Genomic DNA, 26,002 nt, shown 5'->3' with positions numbered 1-26,002 from the left:
TTGTGCATAAGACCGCACTACGCGCTCAGCTTAGTGCTGTCTCTGACGGTCTCAAATACAGAGTGGGGTTTTCCAATCCCAATCCTAGTACTTTGTCGATTGACAACACCGTTCAAATTAAATGTACCCTTATCTGAGAAAAGGACACGTTTCAGATAGTGATCATCTTCCTCAATCTTAGCCAGCATGGCAACAGCAAAGTGTTCCGTTGGTTGGAGGAACTGCATGATCTGGACTTTGCACGCACGGCAAGAAGTGCAACTCACGTGAGGATCTGTGGACTGACGTTTTGGGACTTCTCACGAGAGCGTCTCTCATTGTCTGAATTGTATAAGCATTAGGTCGAGGCCTGCCTGTTCTAGGGCGATCAAAGACGCCAGCTGTTTCCTAAGTCCACATACCACATCTTGATGCTTTTCAGATCTGGTGGCTGCCTACGGTACGCCGTCTGGAATTTACATTTCCTTAAGCTGTTGGTCGTCTAGACACTCCAAAACCGATTCTGGAAATGTGGTTCTAGCTGGCGGATTTTGAAAGTGAAGGGGAAGAAGAAATTCACTGAGATGACAAAAGTCACGGGATAGCGATATGCATATGTACAGACGGCGGTATTATCGCGTACACGAAGTATAAAAGGACAGTACATAGGTGGGACTGTCATTTGTACGCAGGTGTTTCATGCGAAAACGTTTACGACACGATTATGACCACGCGACAGGAATTAACAAACTTTGAATGTGGAATGGTAGTTGGGGCTAGACCCATGGGACATTCCATTTCGGAAATAGTTAGAGAATTCACTATTCAGAGAACCACAGTGTCAAAGGGTGCCAACAATATGAGATTTCAGACGTATCCTCACACCACTGACAACGCAATGGCTGAGTGCCTTCACTTAACGACCGAGAGCACCGGCACTTGCGTAGAGTTGTCATGGTAACTGTTTTTTATGTCTGTGTCTCGTGATACCAGGCGACACACTGGGCTTTCTCCTGGTTTGACTACATCTTGTTTGCAAATGGTGTCCCATTCCGCTGTTGTTGCGTCGCTGAACCGTGTAATAAACAAAAAAAAACATTATGTATGTACACAAAATCTCAAATGCACTTCAAGATAAAAGATATGTGTTTATAAGTTTCATATTTCATGCCTTATTAATGTTTGTAATTAGGAAAGATTTATGAGACACCCGCCATAGTCCTTATCAAAATATGTCCCCACACGTTCAGTAACCACGTATATGGAATTTTATAACTTTTATTCTTTAATTTTGACAGCAATAAAGGCTTTCTGTGCAGTGAACTATTCGGAAAATAGAATATTAATCGTCACGAAGTTAGTCCCTAACTAAATGGTTCAAATGGCTCTGAGCACTATGGGACTCAACTGCTGAGGTCATTAGTCCCCTAGAACTTAGAACTAGTTAAACCTAACTAACCTAAGGACATCACAAACATCCATGCCCGAGGCAGGATTCGAACCTGCGACCGTAGCGGTCTTGCGGTTCCAGACTGCAGCGCCTTTAACCGCACGGCCACTTCGGCCGGCGGTCCCTAACTCAGGACAACATTGCGGCATAAAGTCTAAGACAGGTAAAATGAAGTTAAATTAATCTTTCACAAAGTTGAGCTAACAGTCATAGCTTTGTTACAAATTTTCCTAGTTTTATGAGTTTTATCTATACGCAGAAAAACTTTTGTCGCGAAGTTAGCCAAACTGGTGACATCTCTTTCGCGAATCATCCTAAAATCCAAATAATTATGAGCTGAAACTAAATAAGAATGAAGAAAATAACTGGCCTGAATTTAGCAAGGCACTAGTTAAACAAAACTGTAACATTGATATTTATGTATTTTCACTTTTCGTAAAAACTCTTTTCTATTATTTGCTTTATTATTGTGATTATTATTTGCGTAATAACGCATATACGAAAAGAGCCGCGAAATACCTTTTAATAATGCTGTGCCTTGAATTTCTTTATAATAATTAATTTTCAACAAAACAGAATATATTGGGTTCTTATTGTTCTGTATCTGGCTTCCTATTAAAGGAACATTTTTCGTTACTGTAACTCACTATAAATGTCAACATATCTTCCCTACTTTATAGCTATTGAAAATTAAAATTACTTTGTTATAAATACTGATGTTACAGTTCACGATAATTGTTCACATCAAAATTTTGCAGTGGATTTTTGTTAAGAGCAAAACACCAATAATTACCACGACTAGCACAAGAACATGAGACTATTGTCGGAGAAAAATACGTTTTCACTATAAGGTTTGCCAGACAAGAACTAAGCACAGCAAAATTCCTATTATGTTACAAAGGTAAATTATCTCTTTTGTACTGTTAGCAATATATTATCAGCAGCCCGCGTCAACCTGCAAAACACATCATAAAATCTGCTGCTCTGCTCTGCACGTCCGGAAGCTGAAAGAGATGATTTTATTCCACTATTACTTTCCCGCTTCTTTGCGTTATGATCGATTTCTTTCAATGCAGTTTGAATGCGCCGCGACAGCGGCTCGCTCGTTCGTAACGCAGCTCTGCACCACGGATAAAATTTAAATAACTGAAAATGTCTTAAAAGGATGGGATAATATTCCAAGCAAGCTACTACAAATAATAATGCAACGCTTCATTAAATAACTCTATTCAAAACATTCAAATATGTTAACTAATACACACCTTTTACAATGAGTACGTAATGGCGTACATCCATCGACCTTGACAAAAGAAGACTACGTTAGCATATACTACAGCGTCACAGGCTATCTTACTCGTACAACTCCAAGAAGAAGACAGAGAAATTAATGTTCATTCTGTATTATTTATACTAGTGGTATATTCTTATCTTTGTATGATATTTATCGTCTGTGCGGTTTCAGTACTCGCCGACACAGATATTATCTAAAATAAATAATAAAAAAAATACATAATTCCATACAATAACAAAATATGATACACAATATTTTCTCTTTACTACACAATATGTCTTTTGCTAATAGACGTTACGGTATCTGTACAGTGGGAGTGCATGAGAAAAAAAGCTTGTGTCGACACATTTAACTTAACGTTCTCTAAGGATATTAAATTACATCAAACTGTTGGACACTTACTTGCAAACAAAAATCAACACATTTAATAGAATAATCTGAATAGCTAGATTCACTGTTACACTTCTTTCTACAGATAGGTGTGCTGTCACGAAGTTACCTCTTTACTCTACTAAAATAATTTTCTTCGCTTTCCAGTGTCCACAGACAATGTTTGTAACATTTAACTCTTTTTACGGAATGGTCAGCGGATGTATCGGTACTGAGGATGTTACACCACCACTTGGCAAATGCGTGATATTTTGACCGCAACATGTTTCGGGATAATATTATCCCATGTCCTGTACAACAATGAAACCAATAAATAAACTGCAGTATTACACGTACTGACCAAATATAAATATTTACTCGTCACTGATGAGTGGTACTGAAATTCCGGCTCGCTCCTTAATTCCCTGCTTATGGAGCTCCCTAAGTGTTGTTTTGCTGTTGACAGGGTTCGTCTATTCGACATTCAGTAGTACAGTGCATTTTGCAGTTTTCGTCGTCTTATTTTTCATCACAATCCTCTTCCATGACCGTCCGCGTTGTGACTTAGTGGATGATGTCTTTTGCTTTCCCTGTTGTTGTTGTTGTGGTCTTCAGTCCAGAGACTGGTTTCATGCAGTTCTCCATGCAACTCTATCCTGTGCAGCTTCTTCATCTCCCAGTACCTACTGCAACCTACATCCTTCTGAATCTGCTTAGTCTATTCGTGTCTCTCCTTCTACGATTTTTACCCTCCACGCCGCCGTCCAATACTAAATTGGTGATCCCTTGACGCCTCAGAACGTGTCCCACCAACCGATCCCTTCTTCCAGTCAACTTGTGCCACAAATTTCTCTTCTCCCCAATTCTGTTCAATAACTCCTCATTAGTTATGTGATCTACCCATCTAATCTTCAGCATTCTTCTGTAGCACCACATTTCGAGAACTTGTATTCTCTTCTTGCCTGCACTATTTATCGTCGACGTTTCTCTTCCATACATGGCTACACTCCATACAAATACTTTGAGAAACGACTTCCTGACACTTAAATCTGTACTTGATGTTAACAAATTTCTCTTCTTCAGAAACGCTTTCCTGGCAATTGCCAGTCTACATTTTATATCCTCTCTACTTCGACCACCATCAGTTATTTTGCTCCCCAAATAGCAAACCTCATTTACTTCTTTAAGTGTCTCATTTCCTAATCTAATTCCATCAGCATCACCAGATTTAATTCGACTGCATTCCGTTATCCTCGTTTTGCTTTTGTTGATGTTCATCTTATATCCTCCTTTCAAGACACTGTCCATTCCGTTCAACAGAATTACAATATCATCGGCGAACCTCAAAGTTTTCATTTCTTCCCCATGGATTTTCATTTCTACTCTGAATTTTTCTTTTGTTTCCTTTACTGCTTGCTCAATATACAGGTTGAATAACATCTGGGATAGGCTATAACCCTGTCTCAATCCCTTCCCAACCACTACGTCCCTTTCATGCCCCTCGACACTTATAACTGCCATCTGGTTTCTGTACAAATTATAAATGTGCTTTCCCTATATGCGGTATAAATCTTGGATACGGTGCCTCTTGAAACACCAAACACTTCAGTGCCTTGGTTACATAAGCACCTACTACACGATCTCCAACAATTTGCCCACGTTCGAATTCCCTTATCTCCGACATAACGCACTCACAACTACACAGAACACTGTTCTGACCACGATTCACATTTGCAACGTACCGAGGGCACTGCACAGGTGCCGTTGGTGGTCAAATGGGACGGCTCTACCTGCAGGCTTGGCTACCATCTGCATTTATGTTCAAGCACGCATTATAGCGGTGTTTCCATACTTCTGTCCAACCCCTGTAGTTTCAGCAAAAGCGAGTAAACTTAGAAAAAAGTGACGGTCTATTGATTCCAAATCCACACGATCTATCTGGTAAGGGAGGTGTTTCACGGGGTCCCAGTTTACTGATTCACGTAATTCATTTAGTTTATGAAATATATTCGCAAACCGCAATTACGATATTACGTCATGCGTATAGTTTACTACAGCCACACGAAATTTTGTGCCAGACCGGGACTCGAACCCGGTTTTCTCGCTAATTGCGAGCGGCTGCGATAACCGCGTAGATAATTCGTGCTCGCTTCCTGCACAGATCCAAACTTCTACATGTCATCGTATCTACGTCCCATACTGCTCGCACACTGTTCGTGTGGTTCCCGCACATGGCGAGACAATGTTTTTCTCATCTGTTTCCCTTCCTTTGATATGTGCAGGGTCTGTGTCTGACAATGTCTATGTAGTTCGATGCACAGGAACAGGTACTGCTGACGATCTACAGCCAGATACGACAATACATCAGCTGTATGGTTGAACACGATATTATGTCAGCTACAAGGGTAGAGAGTGACTTACAGTGAATAGTTCAGTGGTAGGGCTATTCTTATCAAAATCAAAAGCAAACCAACACCCACAACGACAGTTACATATGCCGATGTCGCAAGGCAAAGATGAAGAGATAGAGAAAGTGTATGAGGACGTTGAAGAGGTAATTCAGTACGTAAAGTGAGATGAAAGTCTCTTAGTCATGAGGGATTGGAGTGCGGTTGTAGACGAAGAATCAGAGAAGGGTTTACGGGAGAATATGGGCTTGGTACTAGGAACAAGAGAGGAGAAAGACTAACTGAGTTCTGAAATAAATTTCGGCTAGTGATACCGAATACTCTGTTCAGTAATCACGAGAGGAGGAGGTATAATTGGAAAAGGCCAGATTTAGTGGTAAGACGACCCACTGGAAAGCCCGTGAAAGCCTGAAAATGGGAAGAAGGTGTACTGAACTGTGAAAAAAGAAGCAAAGTAGAAACAGCATAAGGTTCCAGCGCAAGATGTGCATTATCGAGCGAGTTGGAAGAGCCATCGCGTCGTGGTTAAGTGGTCCTGGAGTTGGACTACAAAGGAAGAGATCCGTGTTCAAATCTAACTCTTCTCCCATTTTTTTACAAAATTATAAACTTTCCGTCCGGTTATTGACGTGTCTGTACGCTTTATTCAAATTCGTATCTGTGTCGTAGTGTAACGTCCGTTTGCAACAACGAAATCTATGGAAGGGACCCATAATGAAAGCTGATTCCGCACAACTGCTCTATTAGCAGCCGAAAGGAATTGGCTCTCGAATGGGAACCGAAAACGTTTGATGACAAGGCGACAAGTCAACCGAATCCTCCACCGGAAAACGCGTTTGCTGTGTCATATACGACATTGGTGACTTGTGTGTGTCATATGACAGAAATCCCTTCTCGACGCAGCCGATTTGTACGCCTGTGAGTAAGTGTGATATTCCCTCTTGCCGATTTACACTGAAGAGCCAAATAAACTGGTACACCTGTCGTGTAGGGACTCCGCGAGCACGCAGAAGTGCTGCGACACGACGTGGCATGGACTCGACTAATGTCTGAAGTAGTGCTGGAGGGAACTGACACCAGGAATCTTGCAGGGCTCTCCTTAAATTCGTAAGAGTACGAAGGGTGTGAAGGTCTCTTCTGAACAGCATGATGCAAGGCATTCCAGATATCCTCAATAATGTTCACGTCTGAGGCGTTTGGTTGTCAGCGGAAGTGTTTAAACTCTCTAGAGTGTTCCTGGAACCACTCTGTAGCAATTCTGGACGTGTGGGACGTCCAATTGTCCTGCTGGAATTGCCCAAATCCTTCGCAATGCACAATGGACATGAATGGATGCAGGTGATCAGACAAGATGCTTACGTACCTGTCACTTGTCAGAGCTGTATTTAAACGCAGCAGGGGTCCTATATCATTCCAACTGCACATGGCCCACACCATTACTGAGCCTCCACCAGCTTGAACAGTCCCCTGCTGACATGCAGGGTCCATGGATCCATGAGGTTGTCTCCATACCCGTACACGTCCATCCCCTCGATTCATTTTGAAAAGAGACTCGTTCGACCAGGCAACATGTTTCCAGTCATCAACAGTTCAATGTCGGTGTTGACGGGCCCAGGCGAGGTGTACAGCTTCGTGTTGTGCAATCATTAAGGGTATACGAGTGGGCCTTCGGCTGCGAAAGCCTATATCGATCACGTTTCGTTGAATAGTTCGCACGCTGACCCTTGTTGATGGCCCAGCACTGAAACCTGCAGCAATTTGCAGTAGGGTTGCACTTCTGTCACGTTCAATTAATCTCTTCAGTCGTCGTTGAACCGTTCTTGCAGGATCTTTTTCCAACCGCAGCGATGTCGGAGATTTGATGTTTTACCAGCCGGCCGTTGTGGCTGAGCGGTTCTAGGCGCTTCAGTCTGGAACCGCGCTGCTGCTACGGTCGCAGGTTCGAATCCTGCCTCGGGCATGGATGTGTGTGATGTCCTTAGGTTAAAGCAGTTCTAACTCTAGGGGACTGATGACCTCAGATGTTAAGTCCCATAGTGCTCAGAGCCATTTGAACCATTTGATGTTTTACCATATTCCCGATATTCACAGTACACTCGTGAAATTGTCGTGCCGACTACAAAACCACGTTCAAACTCACTGAAATCTTGATAACGTGCCATTGTAGCAGCAGTAACCGATCTAACAACTGCGCCAAACACTTTTTGTCTTATATAGGTGTTGCCACAGCAGCGGCGTATTCTACCTCTTTACATAGCTCTGTATTTGAATACGCATGCCTATACCAGTTTCTTTGGCGCTTCACTGTAGGTAATCGCATGAATGTGGATGTTATCACTCCAAAAAAATGATGGAAACATAAAGCATACAGTTTGTGCTTTGTCAAAACATAGGTTTTTCACGTTTTTGAGGTTTTCCACGTGTATTCTATCAAATCATGCATATGTTCAAGCAAACATGAACATGTCCTGGAATTTCGGAGGGCGAAGCTGATTATGCGTCAGTGCTTGGACTTCGATAATAGACACACGACGACGCAAACAATTCTGCTCTGTGTATCTGTACAGATTTGCTAAATCGTAGTAGAGTCTCTTCGCAAAGTATTTCACTTTTCTAAAGCCAGACACAGGAGGTGCACAACCCTAATGGTAATGTCTACTTCCACACCAAAATTTTACAATTCCTGATCCTTGCAGTCAAGGAGTAAACCAAAAACTTTGTTCGCATAAGGAGCAATCACACGACCATTATAATCTTTCATTAGTCTTTTCCCCATTTTTCCTGACGCACTACAATTCACAGTGACATTGGGCTTTTGCGTAAGGACTCTATTCATCTGTTGCTGAGCTTGCGGTCGAAATACACTATTCTTTCCTGCAATCTTAAGTTAAACGTAGGTAAAAGAAATCATGCTTTGTTAAGGGAATACTGCATAATGTAACTGTGGGAAGTGGCATGCAGTTGGTCTATACTACATTTAGTGTCGTCTTCTCCAACCAACGACAGCGTGCGGGTTGACTTCATTTCATAGTTAAAACCTGTTTCATCTGTGTTGATGACAATGCGTCTTCATACTATCCGAATTTGACATTAGTAGCTGTAACAAATTTCTTGGAACAGTCTGGAAGTTCTTCCAATTTACTGGCATAATTTTTGTTTACATATTTGGTCATTTTTCAGCCCGTGATTTTGAATTTCCTCTTGAAAGTGAATTTAAAAAAAAGGGACATGAGGGAGAGTTAAACATTGATCTCCCGCTTTAAGTCCAGTACCTTGACCATATAACTACAACGACGTGACTTATCCATTTCACTCGATGCCGCAGATCTTAAGCTTGGACCGTTCACTGTTACTATTTTGCTTCCTTTTTCACAGTTCAGTACACCTTCTTCCTCTTTTCACGCTTGATTCAGTTTTTGACAGTCTATCCACTGGGTCATCCTACCTTGTTAGTAACATGTACAAATATAGGTGTCATACTGAACTGACTTTCAACTGAGGACTGCGAAAAGAGGGAGATGGAAAATTGGAGAGAAAGGGGATGTTACAAGAGTCAGATGAGGACAAGTGTATGGAAGCGAGGGCTACTGTGATAGAAGGTGTGGAATTTAAAAGGAATTTCATTTTTCTGATATTCTGAGCAGGATCATTCCAATGTCGTGTTCCTGATACTGAAAATGATTTTGAAGAGATGGTTGTGTTATGAATTGGTACAGAGACGATTTTACTTTGTTGAGAACGAGTTCTTCTGCTGTGCTGTTCAGGCAGTAACGTGTGAGTTAAAGATAAACAAGAGGGAATCCAATGACTGAGAAGACAATGTAGAGAACGAAGGGTATGGCAGTCTGCACCAGGCTCCTCGGCACGCAGCCATAATAATTCTTTTTGGGCAGGAGTGACGTGGTCTGAATATCGTACATTACAAATGACTCGCACACAAGTATTCAACGCCAGTTTCAGTTTGTGTGAGTTGTCATACGAAAGTATTTGAAGATCCTTCTCCATAATGAAGTAGGAGGTGTATTACTGATTCTACGAGTTTGTTTGTGAGCTAAAGAATTTTATATTTCTGTAGTGAATGTAGTGATACTGATACCTGACTCAAAGCTCTTCTCAGTAGTGCGAAAACTTATTTCTGGGCCGTTTGTTACTAAGAGTGGAAGAGATTTTCTAAACTGTGGCGTAATACGTCTTTTATGAGCAACTAAGACTACTTGCGTTTTAGACGAGTTAAGTTTCAAATCCATATTCTGCGACCACACTGACGAGGTAAAGTAACTCAGCAGTTACACAGTACACAGTTTGTTGTGGACTTGCGCTTAGATGTAGCAGAATGTCGTCAACGTATAAGCTATATTTCCAGAGGTGGAGAATAGTCGACAGATCATGAATATAAATGTGAAACGTAATGGACCCAATACTGATCCTTATGGGAAGCAAGATACTACATCTTTCCATTCTCTTTTTTTTTCGGTCATCACACACGTAGTGACACTGCCCTTTATCTTTTCACCACAAAATGAGTACCACTGTGGATACCTGTAGATACACCCGCAGCTATCCACATCTCCGCAGACCTCTGCCTATAAGGAATCACGTAATGTCCCTTTTTCACTGACTTTTACCAATAGTGTAGACTCAACACGACGAACTCCCGTGACAATGAGTAGGTATGCCGTTGGCTATGCCAGTGTTAACTTCGCTAGTCACCGAGGCTCAGTTCGAAGTGAGACTCATCAATAAAGACAGTTCTATCCAGTGAACGAGGTTCGACGCCGAAGACGTGCCTGGAAACGCCCCGGATAGCGGTGGGATACCAATCCGACTGACACCCGCCAGAAGGCCCGAAAACCTGGAGTAACGGCCTAGGGTACCATTTCGTTTCATAGTAGGATTCCTTTGGTTGTCATACGCGGCACCCTTACATCAAAGCGGAACATCGACGATATTCTACGCCCTGTTTGTTGCTCATCATGGCGATCCATCCTCGGCTTAAATTTCAGCAAGATAATGCCCGCCTCCTCGCGGCGAGGGTTTCTGCTGCTTGACTTCGTGCTTGCTAGAGATAGGTCGTTCGCGAACTAACAGGTCCAAAGGAACGGTTCACTAAGATGAACGGCACGAGCGAGGAACGAATTCTAAGTAACGGTCTTTCATAGTTCACTTCGGTCGCGGGTTTCTGCTTACAGTTCCCGGGAACTGGAAACGGTCGGTCTCGTTCCAGAACGGCACATCGGCCGGTCTCGTTCCAGCCTCGGTCCCGTTCCCGTCTGTCTCGGTCTCGGTCTCGCTCGGCCGGACTCGTCCTTCTTCGCGTGGCCACTCGTCGCAGTTCCACTGCCGACTGCTCATAGTTAGTCCAGTATCGAGTTGTTGTTCGTTTCGTTCGCTTCGCACGCCCATTCTAGATCTGTTTCAAACCTTTTTTGAACTCTGAACTTCTGGTTCTTTTCGTATTTTATTCAGCGTCCACGACCTGTAATTAAAATGTATTTTATAATTATGTAAACTACATAAAAATTACGTGGTATGTAATTCATACATCTTTCCAGGTAACAAAACGGCGTATCAGCTTATAACTATTTCGATAAACAGCATGTTCATTCTTATGGAAGGCAGACCGACTTACAACTGAATGAAGCCCGCGCTTCGTAATCGAGTGTATGGTGTCACATTTTGTAAAGAGAATATAACTGTTTTGAAAGTCTTTTCGGGTTTGCTGCCGGATCCTAAAATCAACTTGACTCGATATTTCGGCGATCCAACTGTTCGCCATCTTCAGGGAGCCGGATCCTAAAATCAACTTGACTCGATATTTCGGCGATCCAACTGTTCGCCATCTTCAGGGAATGCTGCTTCTGCTGATGAGTCCCGCTGAGAACTGACGCAAGATTGCAATTCGACGTCCTATATAGGCCACCGTTCAGTACACGGCGCATGCGCCGCCCATCACGGTTTCTGACTTCCAAAACAGGGAGGTGGCGCCGCCCTTAGTGAAACACTGCTGGCAACGATATATCGCAATCAAGGCCGCACCGAAGAACGTTCTGTTTTAATGCGAGATAATACAACATTCCACGTTTTACTAAGAGGAAACCCATTGTCCCTGTTGATTAAATTATCAACAGGGACAATGGGTTTCCTCTTAGTAAAACGTGGAATGCTGTATTATCTCGCATTAAAACAGAACGTTCTTCGGTGCGGCCTTGATTGCGATATATCGTTGCCAGCAGTGTTTCACTAAGGGCGGCGCCACCTCCCTGTTTTGGAAGTCAGAAATCGTGATGGGCGGCGCATGCGCCGTGTACTGAACGGTGGCCTATATAGGACGTCGAATTGCAATCTTGCGTCAGTTCTCAGCGGGACTCATCAGCAGAAGCAGCATTCCCTGAAGATGGCGAACAGTTGGATCGCCGAAATATCGAGTCAAGTTGATTTTAGGATCCGGCAGCAAACCCGAAAAGACTTTCAAGACTTATTACGCCGGGAAAGCCTACGTAGTTACAATATGATAACTCCTACAATATTATTTCAGTGGCACAGGGTGGTGCACGAAAAATCGGCCCCGACTGTTAGACTGCTCATTGTCGCTTACTAATCGTCATCTATTGTTTCGAAGTTGTTTGCATTAGCTTATTTCTTATTTCTTCACTGCCTACATATTACATGTTCATCTATTCTGCTCGTAGCGGTCAACAAATCGTACGTAATTGGCGAGTAGTTCAATAAATCGTGCGTAATTGGCGAGCAGTCTATACTCGGGGCCGGTTTTTCGTGCACTGCGATCAGCCACATAATGCTACAGTGACTAAACGAGATGTTTTGCAGAATCACGAAAATTACAAGTGTGCGAGAATTCTGTTATGAATAAAAGCTCTGTACTCCAGGGGGGAGGCAAGTCCCTATCTTGGCGCCTTCCACCTTCAGTCACCTATGCTACTAATTTACAATTTTTCATAGGAACCATGTACCAAACACAATGAACGGCCCGCAGCTCGTGGTCGTGCGGTAGCGTTCTCGCTTCCCACGCCCGGGTTCCCGGGTTTGATTCCTGGTGGAGTCAGGGATTTTCTCTGCCTCGTGATGGCTGGGTGTTGTGTGATGTCCTTAGGTTAGTTAGGTTTAAGTAGTTCTAAGTTCTAGGGGACTGATGACCATTGATATTAAGTCCCATGGTGCTCAGAGCCATTTGAACCATTTGAACCACAATGAACGGCGAAGGAGTAAAAATGAACTGTTCCCAAAATAGACCGATCACCAATGAACTAGTTCCCAAGGATGAGCGACTTTGCCCATCTTTAGTGCTCGCCAAACCCTACCACGGCCAGCAAAGTCGCCAGATCTCTCCCAACTGAGAACATTTGGAGCATTGTGGGCAGAGCCCTCCAACCAGATCGAGATTTTGCCGTTCTAACGCGCCATTGGACAGAATTTGGCACGATATCCCCCAGGAAGATATCCAAAAACTCTGCCAATCAATGGCAAGACTAATTTCACAACGGTCAGGATTGGACGAACGTGTTATTGACTTAATTTGTGAAGCTCTTTCTCTTGAATAAACCATCCAATTTTTCTGAAATTATAATCATTTGTTTGTCTGCACATATAGATCACATCTACCGATTTCCGTCCTATTCAGATAATGCCTTCATTGTGTGCTTTTTTCTGAGTATAGAATAAATTTATTGAAATGATGATTTAATTGGACACCCTAGCTGCAAACAGGTGTTGATATACTTCATTGGGGACATGTTGAAAATGTGTGCTCCGAACGGGACTCGATCCCGGGATTTCCTGTTTGCATGACAGACGCTCTATCCATCTGAGCCACTGACGGCACAGAGGATAGTGCGCCTGCAGGGACTAATCCCTTGCACGCTCCCCGTGAGACCCACATTCCCAACATGTCCACACCACTACATTCCCGATTCCGGGTTCGAGTCCTGGTCAGGGCACACATTTTCAACATGTCCCCAATGAAGTACATCAACGCCTGTTTGCAGCTAGGGTGTCCATTTAATTATCATTTCATTTCTAGCAAAGCTGCATGGTCATCAACGGTAACTGTTCTTTCGGGAACAGATACTACAGTCACATATAATAAATTTATTGTTATAATCACCTGCCAGCGTATTAAAGGACGCCATTGCTGGTCTCCATGTGGCATGACTGGTCGAATTGTGCAATATACTGATTTGTGGGGCGTTCGGATGTGACGGTGGCCTGATGTTGGGCTGCATAGAAATATGAAGGCAGGCATACCACCAGTTAAGATTCTGCTCGATCACATCTGACGACCACAAGGTAGGATCGCCAAATTGTGCACCATGAACAACGTAAGCCTTTCATATCTTCACCTACCAACCAAAAACAAGTGTGGGACCCGCTGAAACATTCTCACACCACTGGTCAGAGGCCAGCAGCAGGCCTCATTAGGGAATTCCTGTCTCCTGCGAAGGCTGCTGTTAACATCACGACACAAATGGCGGCGTATGGAGTGGTGTTGTGAACGGGAAGCGTGAACTGCTGACGAATGGCGTGACATTGTATTTAGCAACGAATTGCGGTTCTATACTACCCCTGATAAGCGTCGGAGGCAAGTATGGCAGCGACTGGGGAGAGGACCCTTCTTCCTATATCTTGGAGAGGTATAGCTGTGTCAGTCCTGGCGTCTTTGCGTAAGGAGCCATCGGATATGTCTTCAGGTCACTGCTGATTGCAATTGAGGGAACTCTGACAGCATAATAAACGTCACGGAAATCCTGCTCCTTCACGTGTTACCTCTGACGCGACAGTATCATTTTGCAACGAACAACCCTCATCCACACCTGGAATGCCTGTCTATGAACTGTCTGCATGATGTTCAGGTACTTCCATGGCTACCAAGGCACCCAGATCTGTACCTGATAGCTCATGTACGAGTGCAGGACGTCACCTCCATGCCAGCCGAAGTGTCAACGATACGAACGACCAGTTACAACAGCTGTGGGCCAGCTTTGCTCGACAGAGGATGCAATGTGTTTATTACGCCCTCCCAACCGACTCAGTGCATGCACCTAGCCCAGAGGAGTGCAACTACTCACTAGTGGGGTTATATATGTCCTGTCAACCTGTAAAGTTTCATTTCGTTCCATCTTCCCCTTCTGGGTGCTTCACCATTTTGTCAGGCAGTATAGACTGTCGAAGTCAGTGTTTTGATTTATAAAAGGTTACCATACTGAGAAGGCTGTATACAGATAAAGCGAGAGTTCACTTAATTTCTGAGACAAAAAATTACCGGCTACTGGCACTTCTGTGTTCTGTCAAAGACATTTAACTGTGCAAATTCTAATGACCTAAGTAAGTTAAAATATTGCGGTGTAACAAAATATGCCGAAAGTTGGTTCAGATCCTCACAGGAAACAATGAATGTTGATATGAAAGACTCCACGTATTAAGATAACGGTAAACATTTAACTGGGAAGTAGTTACATGTGGTGCCCCACAAAGTTCCATCTTAGAACCCTTATTATACCTTATGTATATCAATGGTCTTTCATCAGTAACATTACCAGAGGCCAAGTTTTATTTTCAATATGAATCAAATATTGAAATAAATATAATTTTAGAATGATCGGTTGATTAAATTTTCATGGCTGTTAATAAATGCTTCCTAGCCATTTCTTTGTCACAAAACTTTGAAAAGACACGCTATATGCAATTCAGAACTTGTAAGAGGTTTCCCTCCAATTGCGCCTAAAATATGAAGACTACCACTTAGAAGAGCTTGCCAGTATTAAATTCTTTGAATTATAACGTGGACATAAATTCAAAACGATCAGGAGCAGGTTGTACACGACAACAGTTTCCCGTATAACACGGTGGTGTAGACGAAGAGGGGAAGTTGAGACAAACAGTTTGATACGGGACAGTTGTGGTCTATCAAGCCAGGAAAGTGGCCTACAACAGGTAGTACCCAAAGCTCAGCCCATGTGCGCCGTAGGAGGTGTAGAGTATGCCGTGACTTTTTTACGCCGCCTGATTAGCCGATCATAACCGTTTGGAGCTGGTGTCTTTTTTTCGCTAAAATCATCCTTGAATATTAAACACACCTTGTTGTTGGACTTAAAAATTGTTAGACGGAGATGTTCATAAATTTTAAATCAATTTTTTTAAAATTGTAATAGCATAAAATTAACAACTAAATTATTTTGTTTCTATGGCCTTCTTACTACGAGAATGCTGTGCTTGTAAGGGTTAAATTTAGATCGAAATGTAAACGTAATTAGATTTTTTCACAACCTTGATAAAAGACTTTTTTCTTTCGTTATGTCATGAGGAAATTTAAATTACTACTGTTCACGAAATAAAAATATCGCATGGCCAATTTGAATGTGTTTCCCGACCTGATAGAGCACAAGTGTGTCATATCAAATTGTTCGTCTCAGCTTCCTCTACAGCTCTGTGGTATGTTGTAAACAGAATGAGATTTTCACTCTGCAGCGGAGTGTGCGCTGATATGAAACTTCCTGGCAGATTGAAACTGTGTGCCGGACCGAGACTCGAACTCGGGACCTTTGCCTTTCGCGGGCAAGTGCTCTACCATCTGAGCTACCCAAGTACGACTCACGCCCCGTTCACACAGCTTCACTTCTGCCAGTACCTCGTCTCCTACCTTCCAAACTTCGCAGAAGCTCTCCTGGGAACCTTGCAGAACTAGCACTCCTGGAAGAAAGGATATTGCGGAGACATGGCTTAGCCACAGCCTGGCGGATGTTTCCAGAATGAGATTTTCACTCTGCAGCGGAGTGTGCGCTGATATGAAGCTTCTTGACAGATTAAAACTGTGTGCCGTACCGAGACTCCAACTCGGGACTTTTGCCTTTCGCGGGCAAGTGCTCTACCAAGGCTGTGGCTAAGCCATGTTTCCGCAATATCCTTTCTTCCAGGAGTGCTAGTTCTGCAAGGTTCGCAGGAGAGCTTCTGTGAAGTTTGGAAAGTAGGAGAGGAGGTGCTGGCGGAAGTAAGGCTGTGAGGACGGGGCGTGAGTCGTGCTTGGGTAGCTCAGATGTTAGAGCACTTGCCCGCGAAAGGTAAAGGTCCTGAGTTCGAGTCTCGGTCCGGCACACAGTTTTAATCTGCCAGAAAGTTTCATGTTGTAAACAGTTGTCGTTGCTTATGCACGACACGGATTGAAATGTTGACTTATTATGGATGTGTGGTTAGATGTAAGAGAGGAACCTAAAGACCCTAGCATTAGTCAATAAAGAATTTGAGATTATAATCGTTCTTCAATTGGAAACAAAGCTGGGAGATTACTTCCGAAGGTGGAGATTACGGCCAAACGCGACAAAAACGGAGGTGACATGCTTTCACCCTGACAATGCCCAAGCAAAAAGAAAGCTCAACGTTCATTTCGAAAACAGGCAGCTAAACCATAATAATTACCCCAGATATCTAGGCGTCACCTTTGACAGAACCCTAACGTTCAAGGAACACCTACGTAATACAGGCGCAAAACTTAAAACTCGAAATAATATCATACAGAAGCTATGTGGGACCACGTGGGGCTCTTCCGCGGCTGTACTGAGATCTTCGGCTCTGGGACTTGTCTACACAAGAGCAGAATATGCCGCACCGGTATGGCTAAACAGTAAACACACAGGCTTGATCGATGCTCAACTAAACTACACAATGAGGATGATATCAGGAACAATAAAGCCTACGCCTTTACACTGGCTACCTATACTGAGCAACATTCCCCCACCGGACCTGCGCAGAGAGAACGCTCTCTTACGCGAGTATGGAAAAGTGCTGAACAACGAGAAACTGCCAATCCATAAGGATGTTCCTGCTCTGGAGATGAACAGATTGCGATCAAGACACCCCTCTTTAAAAAGGGCAAAAAATACGCATCCTCTCAATCCGGATTATGGCAACCTCTGGAAAATGCGGTGGAGAGAATCTGTGCCCCAAAACCTGCAGAATATTTCATGCATCAATGTCCAACCACCAGGATTCAATTTGCCAAGGAAAACTTGGACGACCCTGAATCGAATTCGGACAAATAACGGCAGATGTGCAGACAGCCTCCACAGGTGGGGTAAAATCACCACCCCGAGATGTGACTGCGGTGCGGACCGGCTGACGATTCGTCACATCGTGGAAGATTGCCCTCTGAGACGTTTTGCAGGAGACCCCAATGAGTTTCTGACCGCGACTGAAAGTGCAATAGACTATGTCACAAATCTGGATGTTTGTTTGTGAACTTTTGTTTGTTATATACACTATTTTTAAACACTTTTATATCTACAACTATATGTTACACACTGTGACTACTTTTTATTTCTGTGTCTTACGATTTTTATGTCTTTTCTATATGATGTGTTATATGCCATAAGCTAAATAAATAAATGGAAACAAAAGAAGCACAGTAGTCGCTGGTGTAGGCGATGTCCTGTTGCTGTTGAGACGCCAGCGGGTTGCAGGGCGAGTGGTGACGACGGTGCCTGGTTGCGCAGATGGGGGCGTTGGCGGGGGCGGGCGGGGGCGTCTGCGGGCCGTCGCCCAGCTGCACCGACGTGCTGAGCCGGCGCGCGCTCACCGCCGCCTTCGTGCAGTTCTCCCGCGCGCTCCACCAGCGACAGATCTCCGTAGAGTCTTCCTCCTCCTCTCACAGGTAAGCTGCATGCACGGCACCACACCATGCACCTCTAACACGAGCAATTAAATCGACTGTTCGTGGCAAGTGAGTCTACTATAGCGCCCCTGGCGTATTGTTCCTGTACTAAGTCTCGTCTAACAAGACTGGTGGTTGTTTTTTATTTACATGTTGTTGTTGCTGTTGTGGTCTTCAGTCCTGAGACTGGTTTGATGCAGCTCTCCATGCTACTCTATCCTGTGCAAACTTCTTCATGTCCCAGTACTTACTGCAACCTAATCCTTCTGAATCTGCTTAATGTATTCATCTCTTGGTCTCCCTATACGATTTTTACCCTCTACGCTGAACTCCAATGCTAAATTTGTGATCCCTTGATGCCTCAGAACATGCCCTATCAATCGGTATTTCTTCTTGTCAAGTTGTGCCACAAACTCCTCTTCTCCCCTATTCTATTCAATACCACCTCGTTAGTTACCTGATCTACCCGTCTAATCTTCAGCATTCTTCTGTAGCACCAGATGGCAGTTATAAGAGTCGAGGGGCATGAAAGGGAAGCAGTGGTTGGTAAGGGAGTGAGACAGGGTTGTAGCCTCTCCCCGATGTTATTCAATCTGTATATTGAGCAAGCAGTAAAGGAAACAAAAGAAAAATTCGGACTGGGTATTAAAATCCATGGAGAAGAAATAAAAACTTTGAGGTTCGCCGATGACATTGTAATTCTGTCAGAGACAGCAAAGGACTTGGAAGAGCAGTTGAACGGAATGGACAGCGTCTTGAAGGAGGATATAAGATGAACATCAACAAAAGCGAAACGAGGAAAATGGAATGTAGTCGAATTAAGTCGGGTGAGGCTGAGGGAATTAGATTAGGAAATGAGACGCTTAAAGTAGTAAAGGAGTTTTGCTATTTGGGGAGCAAAATAACTGATGATGGTCGAAGTAGAGAGGATATAAAATGTAGACTGGCAATGGCAAGGAAAGTGTTTCTGAAGAAGAGGAATTTGTTAACATCGAGTATAGATTTAGGTGTGAGGAAGTCGTTTCTGAAAGTATTTCTATGGAGTGTAGCCATGTATGGAAGTGAAACATGGACGATAAATAATTTGTACAGGAAGAGAATAGAAGCTTTAGAAATGTGGCTACAAAATTCCTTGTGTCGTGAGAGCTGTCTATAGTGCAGTTCGGCACTCCAGTGGTGAAAGCGACTTTATTACGAGCCATCCTTCTGAGGAAAGCCGAAATATAGTAGTACATTTAGGGAACTAGCCATGACAATAGATAATTTGTGTTGATTTCAGCGTACTTAGTAAAACATTGTAGTCTGGGAAAAAGACATTTTCCATCAGTTTCACTGATTATTAATTTTTGCGATTTAGGTTTTGGGTTATTAGCCCATTTTCCAGACTCACTGACAAAGATATTGTTGTGTCTAATGTTTTTTAAATTTATTAATCGTTTTGGAAATTACTCATACAGACAACCTCAGAATGTTTTTAACATTTAAGTGGGTAACAGTTTGAAACCATTAAAACAACAATTATCAGTTACATTCATTTAACCTGGAATTAAGTTGTCTGGGCTAAGAGCTGACACCGACAGCAGAGGAGGAACCGGCCATTCGTAGATCAGGAAATGGTGCCATTTCCTTGCCTACACATGTTTTGTATTGAGGGTGGTGACTGATGGAGAAATCCCTTAGTCATTTTGGTACAGAGACGAAGTTGCAGCATGCGGAATGCTATTTCCCCTTGTTGATGTAGTTCGCTGCTGACAAACCACGCGCCAATGTCAGCGACTACTGGTGGAGGGCAACATGCGCTAAAAGCGATGGGTGCTGGCGTTTGTGTGGCTGCCATGTGCCACCTTTAATGTGTGACAGACACAGCTCGCAGCAGCCTGACTGCTTCGTGGCAGCAGCGTGCCACAGTGGGAAGGACGCTATTTAGACCGTAGAACCCAGCACGGGCAAAGTAAAAGGCATATTCCTTCACTGGGTGGTGACCAGCAAGGATCAGGGTCCACAGCAGAAAGGTGCACAGTAGCACTGAGGCCGGAAGGCCCCTAGCTGAGCCTTACATTCGTGACCCACCAGGGAGCAGGTTAAGCAGCGGTGCAAATGCACCAAGATGTCTTCATACAGTTCCCAGCTCAGGCAGACACCTGCAGCTACTGGAGACAAAGCCCTTGAAAGGTAACTGGATGCTTCATCAGGCACTGCAGGGCTCATCACCTCGAAGTTAACAGCCAGTGAAGGTGGTAGCATTCGTATCATAGACACACCCCAATACACTCGTGTACAGAGAACATGAGTATGTGAGAACATCTGAGAACGAAGGTCTGATTTGGGGGGGGGGGGGCGGGGGGATGGGGGAGAAGGTTATTTATGAGAGTCTGCTGGTCAGCACTTCTCCTACCACTACCCCAGAAGGCAAACCAGACCCTAACGGCCAGGAGTCACCATTGGGTGGGGATGACTTCATGTATTTTGATTTTCTTGTTTTGTCTGTTCCTGCAGGAGTGTAGCCAGAGTTGTAATATTGCCCACGTTCCCCCTTCATAGGCACTGGCTATCTTTTCTCTCTATGTCAGCATTCTCCATAAGCGCTATTTCGCACTGAATACACCTTCTTGTGAAACGGTGTCTGGATTTCAAGTTGATGCTCATCTCCATCTGCATGGCGTCGTTTTGCTGAGCATTGCAGAAACAGTTCATTGTGCCCAAAAGAGTCTTGGTGCAAGGTTCCTCAACCCCCCATCCCCCCCCCCCCCCCTTTGAAGAAATCCAGTCTCTGGATTGTGCCCTGTTTACATTTTTGTACAACAAATATCTAACCGCTAACGTGTGTTTTCTGAACTGACACAAAAATACAAGATTTTACTCTAATTCTTAGCATAAACCACCTGGTTCGTTGGTTTTCTGTGCTTGGCCCAGCCTTTTGGTACTGGTGCACTGGAATCTTAATAGCTCAAGGAGTTTTCCACTCGAAGCAGACACAGGTTGCACAAAGCAGCATCGGAACTACAACTGAGACACTCATATTCAAAATCTTATTGCATTGCTCATTGTGGTACTGTTGCATATTGGAACATTCGTTAAGTGATAGTACGACAGTGTCCCAGTAGGCCCTCGCTCCAGAGCTGCCAACTGCCAGCATAGGCAATGGCAGGAGCATGTGGCGTGGAACAAAGACAGAAGTACGCTGGCGATGGTAAGGTATTCTCCATCTGCGTCCGGTTCCTGTACCCTTTCGTCAACCTGAGGAGCGTGTGTGTGTGTGTTTGCGCAGCAGGCACGGGCGCGGCGGGGGCTCCCCCGGCGCGCCGCCGCTGCCCAAGAGCCCCTCGGCGCCGAACCTGCAGCTGGACACGTCTCCGCTGCTGCTGCTGCGCAACGCGGTGGCGGCGGGCGCGGGCCGCCAGCCGGCGCTGGCCAAGCCGGCGCGCCTCACGCAGTCGGCGCGCGCGCACCGCCTGCACCCCGCCAGCGCGCTGCTCAGCCCCTACCTGCTGCAGCGCCAGGCGCTCTCCATGGACAACCCGCACTGCTACTCGCCGCCGCCCTCCATGCTGCCCGGCCGCGACAACGCCGGCAGCCGCGACAGCCTCGAGCTGGGCGCCAGCGCCGGCGTCGGCGGCTCGCAGGTGCGTCCCCACCACCTGACGCCGTATCGATACCCCACTACTGTCGTGTCACAAATATCGATACTACCAGTACTGAAGCTTCCTGCCAGATTAAAATTGTGTGCCCGTCCGAGACTCGAACTCGGGACCTTTATCTTTCGCGGACAGGTGCCCTGCCAACTGAGCTGCCCAAGCACGACTCACGACCCATCCTCACAGCTGTACTTCCATGTCCACTATAATTATCCGGGCTGTTACGCCGTGGTCGGTTGATGAATTCTGTGTCAATTCCCAACGTTTCGTCCCCGTCTGTGGAGGACATCTTCAAGGGGGTCTATAGCTCGATGGAAGGTCCTACATACCCACTGGATTCTAGGCGATCCAGTGGGTTTGTTGGACCTTCCATCGAGTTATAGACCCCTTTGAAGATGTCCTCCGCAGACGGGGACGAAACGTTGGGAATTGACACAGAATTCATCAACCGACCACGGCGTAACAGCCCGTATAATTATAATGGACATGACATTTCCGGCCGTGAAAATCTACATTTTAGTATCAGCTGTACTTCCGCCAGTACCTCATCTCTTACCTTTCAAACTTTGCAGAAACTCTCCTACAAATCTTGCAAGACTAGTTTCTCCTGGAAGAAAGGATACCGCGGAGATGTGACTTAGCCACAGGCTGGGGACTTGTTTCCAGTCTGAAACAAGTTTCATGTCAGCGCACACTCTGCTGCACAGTGGAAATTTAATTCTGGAAACAATGGCCCAGGCTGTGGCTAAGCCATGTTTCCGCAATCTCCTTTCTTTCAGGAGTGATACTCGTGCAAGGTTCGCAGACCCGACAGGATAGCCGAGAGCGCTAATGCGCTGTTTCCTGGACTCGGGTAGGCGCGCCGGCCCCGGATCGAATCCGCCCGGCGGATTAACGACGACGGCCGGTGTGCCGGCCAGCCTGGAAGTGGTTTTTAGGCAGTTTTCCACATCCTCCTAGGTCAATACCGGGCTGGTCTCCACGTCCCGCCTCAGTTACACGACTCGCAGACATTTGAAACACATTCACGCTATTTCACGATTTACACTAGACGCAGACAGCTGGGTTACACTAATTCCGTCCTGGGGGGTATGGGGTGGCGGCAGGAAGGGCATCCGGCCACCCCTTAACATTAACCATGCCACATCCGTACTTAACCCTGCCGACCCCGCACAGAATGCGGGATAAAGGCAGTAGCAAAAGAAAGAAAGAAAGAAGAAAGTCTTGCAAGGTTCGCAGGAGAGCTTCTGTAAAGTTTGAAAGGTAGGAGACGAGGTACTGGCGGAAGCAAAGCTTTGAAGACTGGTCGTGAGTCATGGCTGGACAGCTTAGTTGGTAGAGCATTTGCCCGTGAAGGACAAAGGTCCTGAGTTTGAGTCTCGGTCCGGCGCACGCTTTTAAATTGGAAATTTGTAGTTAGGTCTTACGGGACCGAACTGCAGAGGTCATCGGTCCCTAAGCCTACACACTAATTAATCTAACTTAAATTAACTTACGCTATGGACAACACACACACCCGTGCCTGAGGGAGAAATCGAACCTCCGACGGGGCAAGCCGCACCGACCGTGACAATGCGCCCCTGACCGCGCGGTCGCACGCTTTTTAATTGCCAAGAAGTTTCATATCAGCGCACACTCCGCTGCAGAGTGAAAATTCATTCTGGACTGCCAGTATTGCTAGATATCCATTGTCTTTTATATACAATGTGTCTCAGGAGGAACATTCAGTATTCATGGATATGACAGGGACGATCATCTGAAGGAAACACCTTCATACGGACATGCGCCATATTCAGAATGGTTTGCGAGATAGAACACATCCACTGTACATTATTATTATTTTTCTGTATTATTCAATACAATGTTGGTTTACACATGTACAACAGTCAGCAAACTTATAAAATGCGTTCTACAAAGTATCAACTGAAAAATACGTGCCTTTATCACATTCAACTCTTAACATGTCGGCCACGATAGCTGAGTGGCGCCGGCACGGTAGCTCAGGGTGTTCGGTCAGAGGGTTAGCTGCCCTCTGTAATAAAAAGACTGACTTATCGGATCAACGACGAACTGAATCGGGTGTCTTGCGACGTCCGCCCCGAGCAGATACAACATACGAAAACGAACAAAATTAGATTTTTTAAAAAAAGTGGTCAGCGTGACAGATTGCCGTCCTACGACCCGGGATCGATTCCCGACTGTGTCCGGAATTTTCTCCGCTGAGGGATTGGGTGTTGTGTTGTCTTCATCATCATTTTATCCCCATCCGGCGCGCAGGTCGCCCAATGTGGCGTCGAATGTAATAAAGAGCTGCACCAAGGCGGCCGGACCTGCCCCGCAAAGGACCTCCCGGCCAATGACGCCAAACGCTCATTTCCAGTTTTACCTCTACCTATTATTGTACACGAGTCGAATTCCGCCCTCCCGAAACTGCAGTTCGATAGTTCTAGTACACTACATAAATGACGTATTAAATGGTATACCTCAGATGTATTTTCAATTGCGAATACGGACAACAATCAGCTTTAGCGTGGAATGACGACAATGAAAATTCGTGCCTGAGCGAGACTCGAACCCTTATTTTCCACTTATTGCGAGCAGTCGCCTTACCAATTGCCTACCAATGGAGCACTGCCAGTTAGACCTAAACTTCCATATGTCGTCAACCATGCGTCTACAACCTGTACTCGTACACCCATCATCGCGTACTCCTGTACAGGTGAGATATTTTACTTGAATGTCGTTTGCCCGGTGTCGGCGGATAAATACGATAGTATTGCGCCTTTGTTATTTCGAATTACGACGCAAAGTTCGTTTGGAATGACTGCATGTCCGATGGAATTTTTCATAGTAATTCGGAGTAACACAGGCACTGCATTATCGTAGAAAATGGTAGGATAATTGCCAGAAGTATTGGGGAAAGCAACATAACTGAATTTGTAAGAGAGAAAATGGGAGCAGACCACTTACCTTTTGTTTTTCTGTTCTTTGTTTGGTTACTTGTTTTGCACATAATTAGAACTGCACATCATTCAGTGTCAGTCGATTGTGTATTTTACATCCTTACACAATTAACTTGCATTTTATAAGCAATAAAAATTAGTCGAGAACTCCCTGTTATTATTGATAAATGCGAAAGTTATTTATGAATAACAGAAACATGTTTTATGTAACTTCTACAAAGTGTTGAAGTGATGTTTGATATATTTTTGTATTGCTTTCTTTACCTGTTTCTTGACCAAGTTGCGTTTTTAGCGCTATATAATACATCTGTAGTGTCTTCTTTAGTTTTTCTGCAACGTCCCTCTGTTTCACGTTACAGATCAATAAAGTATACGCACAACTGTCTTAATATCATTCACAGTGCGATGAACTTTTCTTCGTCACCGCTGTACTAATTTATTGTAATTCCACCGCTTGTTTTCAATATCGCGGTCAGGTAGTAGCTCTGTTTGATCATCTGCGATATCACACGCATGAACACCGTTACATCACGGGTCAATATCGACGTAGGTTTATCACTGTGCTACTGAGCAATTTCCTCTGGTCGCAGCATAGTATGTTTCCAGAGAGAAGACGTGTGAATGTGTGTGGCAGGCGTCGATGGCGATGGACCTGCACCTGGACTGCCCGGTGACGCTGCGCGTGCGCGACCGCTCGGAGACGGCGCGCCGCCACCTGTTCGTGCGCCAGCGGCCCGTCGAGGCGGACGACGGCCGCGAGTCCCGCTCGTGCAGCCCGCGGGCCTCCACGCTGCACCTGCCCTCGCACCGCCGGCAGTCCGCCACCTTCTCCAGGGGCTCCAGCGGTAACTAACTTCATTACCTTCATTACTAACTTCATTCAGAGCGCCTTCCCAACCTTTCGAAACATCCAAAAACTAAAATACACGGTATTAATGTTCCACACTAATACACTACTGGCCATTAAAATTGCTACACCACGAAGCTGACGTGCTATAGACGCGAAATTTAACCGACAGGAAGCAGGTGCTGTTATATGCAAATGATTAGCTTTTCAGAGCATTCACACAAGGTTGGTGCCAGTGGCGACACCTACAATATTCTGACATGAGGAAAGTTTCCAACCGATTTCTCATACACAAACAGCAGTCGACCGGCGTTGCCTGGTGAAACGTTGTTGTGATTCCTCGTGTAAGGAGGAGAAATGCGTACCATCACGTTTACGACTTTGATAAAGGTCGGATTGTAG

The 26,002-nt window shown here is 44.8% G+C and overlaps 1 protein-coding gene across 1 annotated transcript in view; it reads left to right on the top strand.

Moving 5' to 3' along the window:
* The window catches only part of LOC124605981, a 52,264-nt gene extending 26,658 nt beyond the window's left edge, over nucleotides 1–25,606 (top strand). Inside the window, exons 3-5 of the mRNA XM_047137945.1 lie at nucleotides 18,035–18,155; nucleotides 21,424–21,778; nucleotides 25,388–25,606. Of these exons, the coding sequence (XP_046993901.1) occupies nucleotides 18,035–18,155; nucleotides 21,424–21,778; nucleotides 25,388–25,606 (695 nt within the window). The remainder of the gene's footprint in view (nucleotides 1–18,034; nucleotides 18,156–21,423; nucleotides 21,779–25,387) is intronic.
* The last annotated feature ends 396 nt before the right edge of the window (nucleotides 25,607–26,002 follow it).

Source organism: Schistocerca americana, chromosome 3 (assembly GCF_021461395.2).
Source record: "Schistocerca americana isolate TAMUIC-IGC-003095 chromosome 3, iqSchAmer2.1, whole genome shotgun sequence".
Lineage (NCBI taxonomy): Eukaryota > Metazoa > Arthropoda > Insecta > Orthoptera > Acrididae > Schistocerca > Schistocerca americana.
The sequence above is the reverse complement of the archived record's forward strand: the minus strand, read 5'-3'. Positions and strand labels throughout refer to the sequence as shown.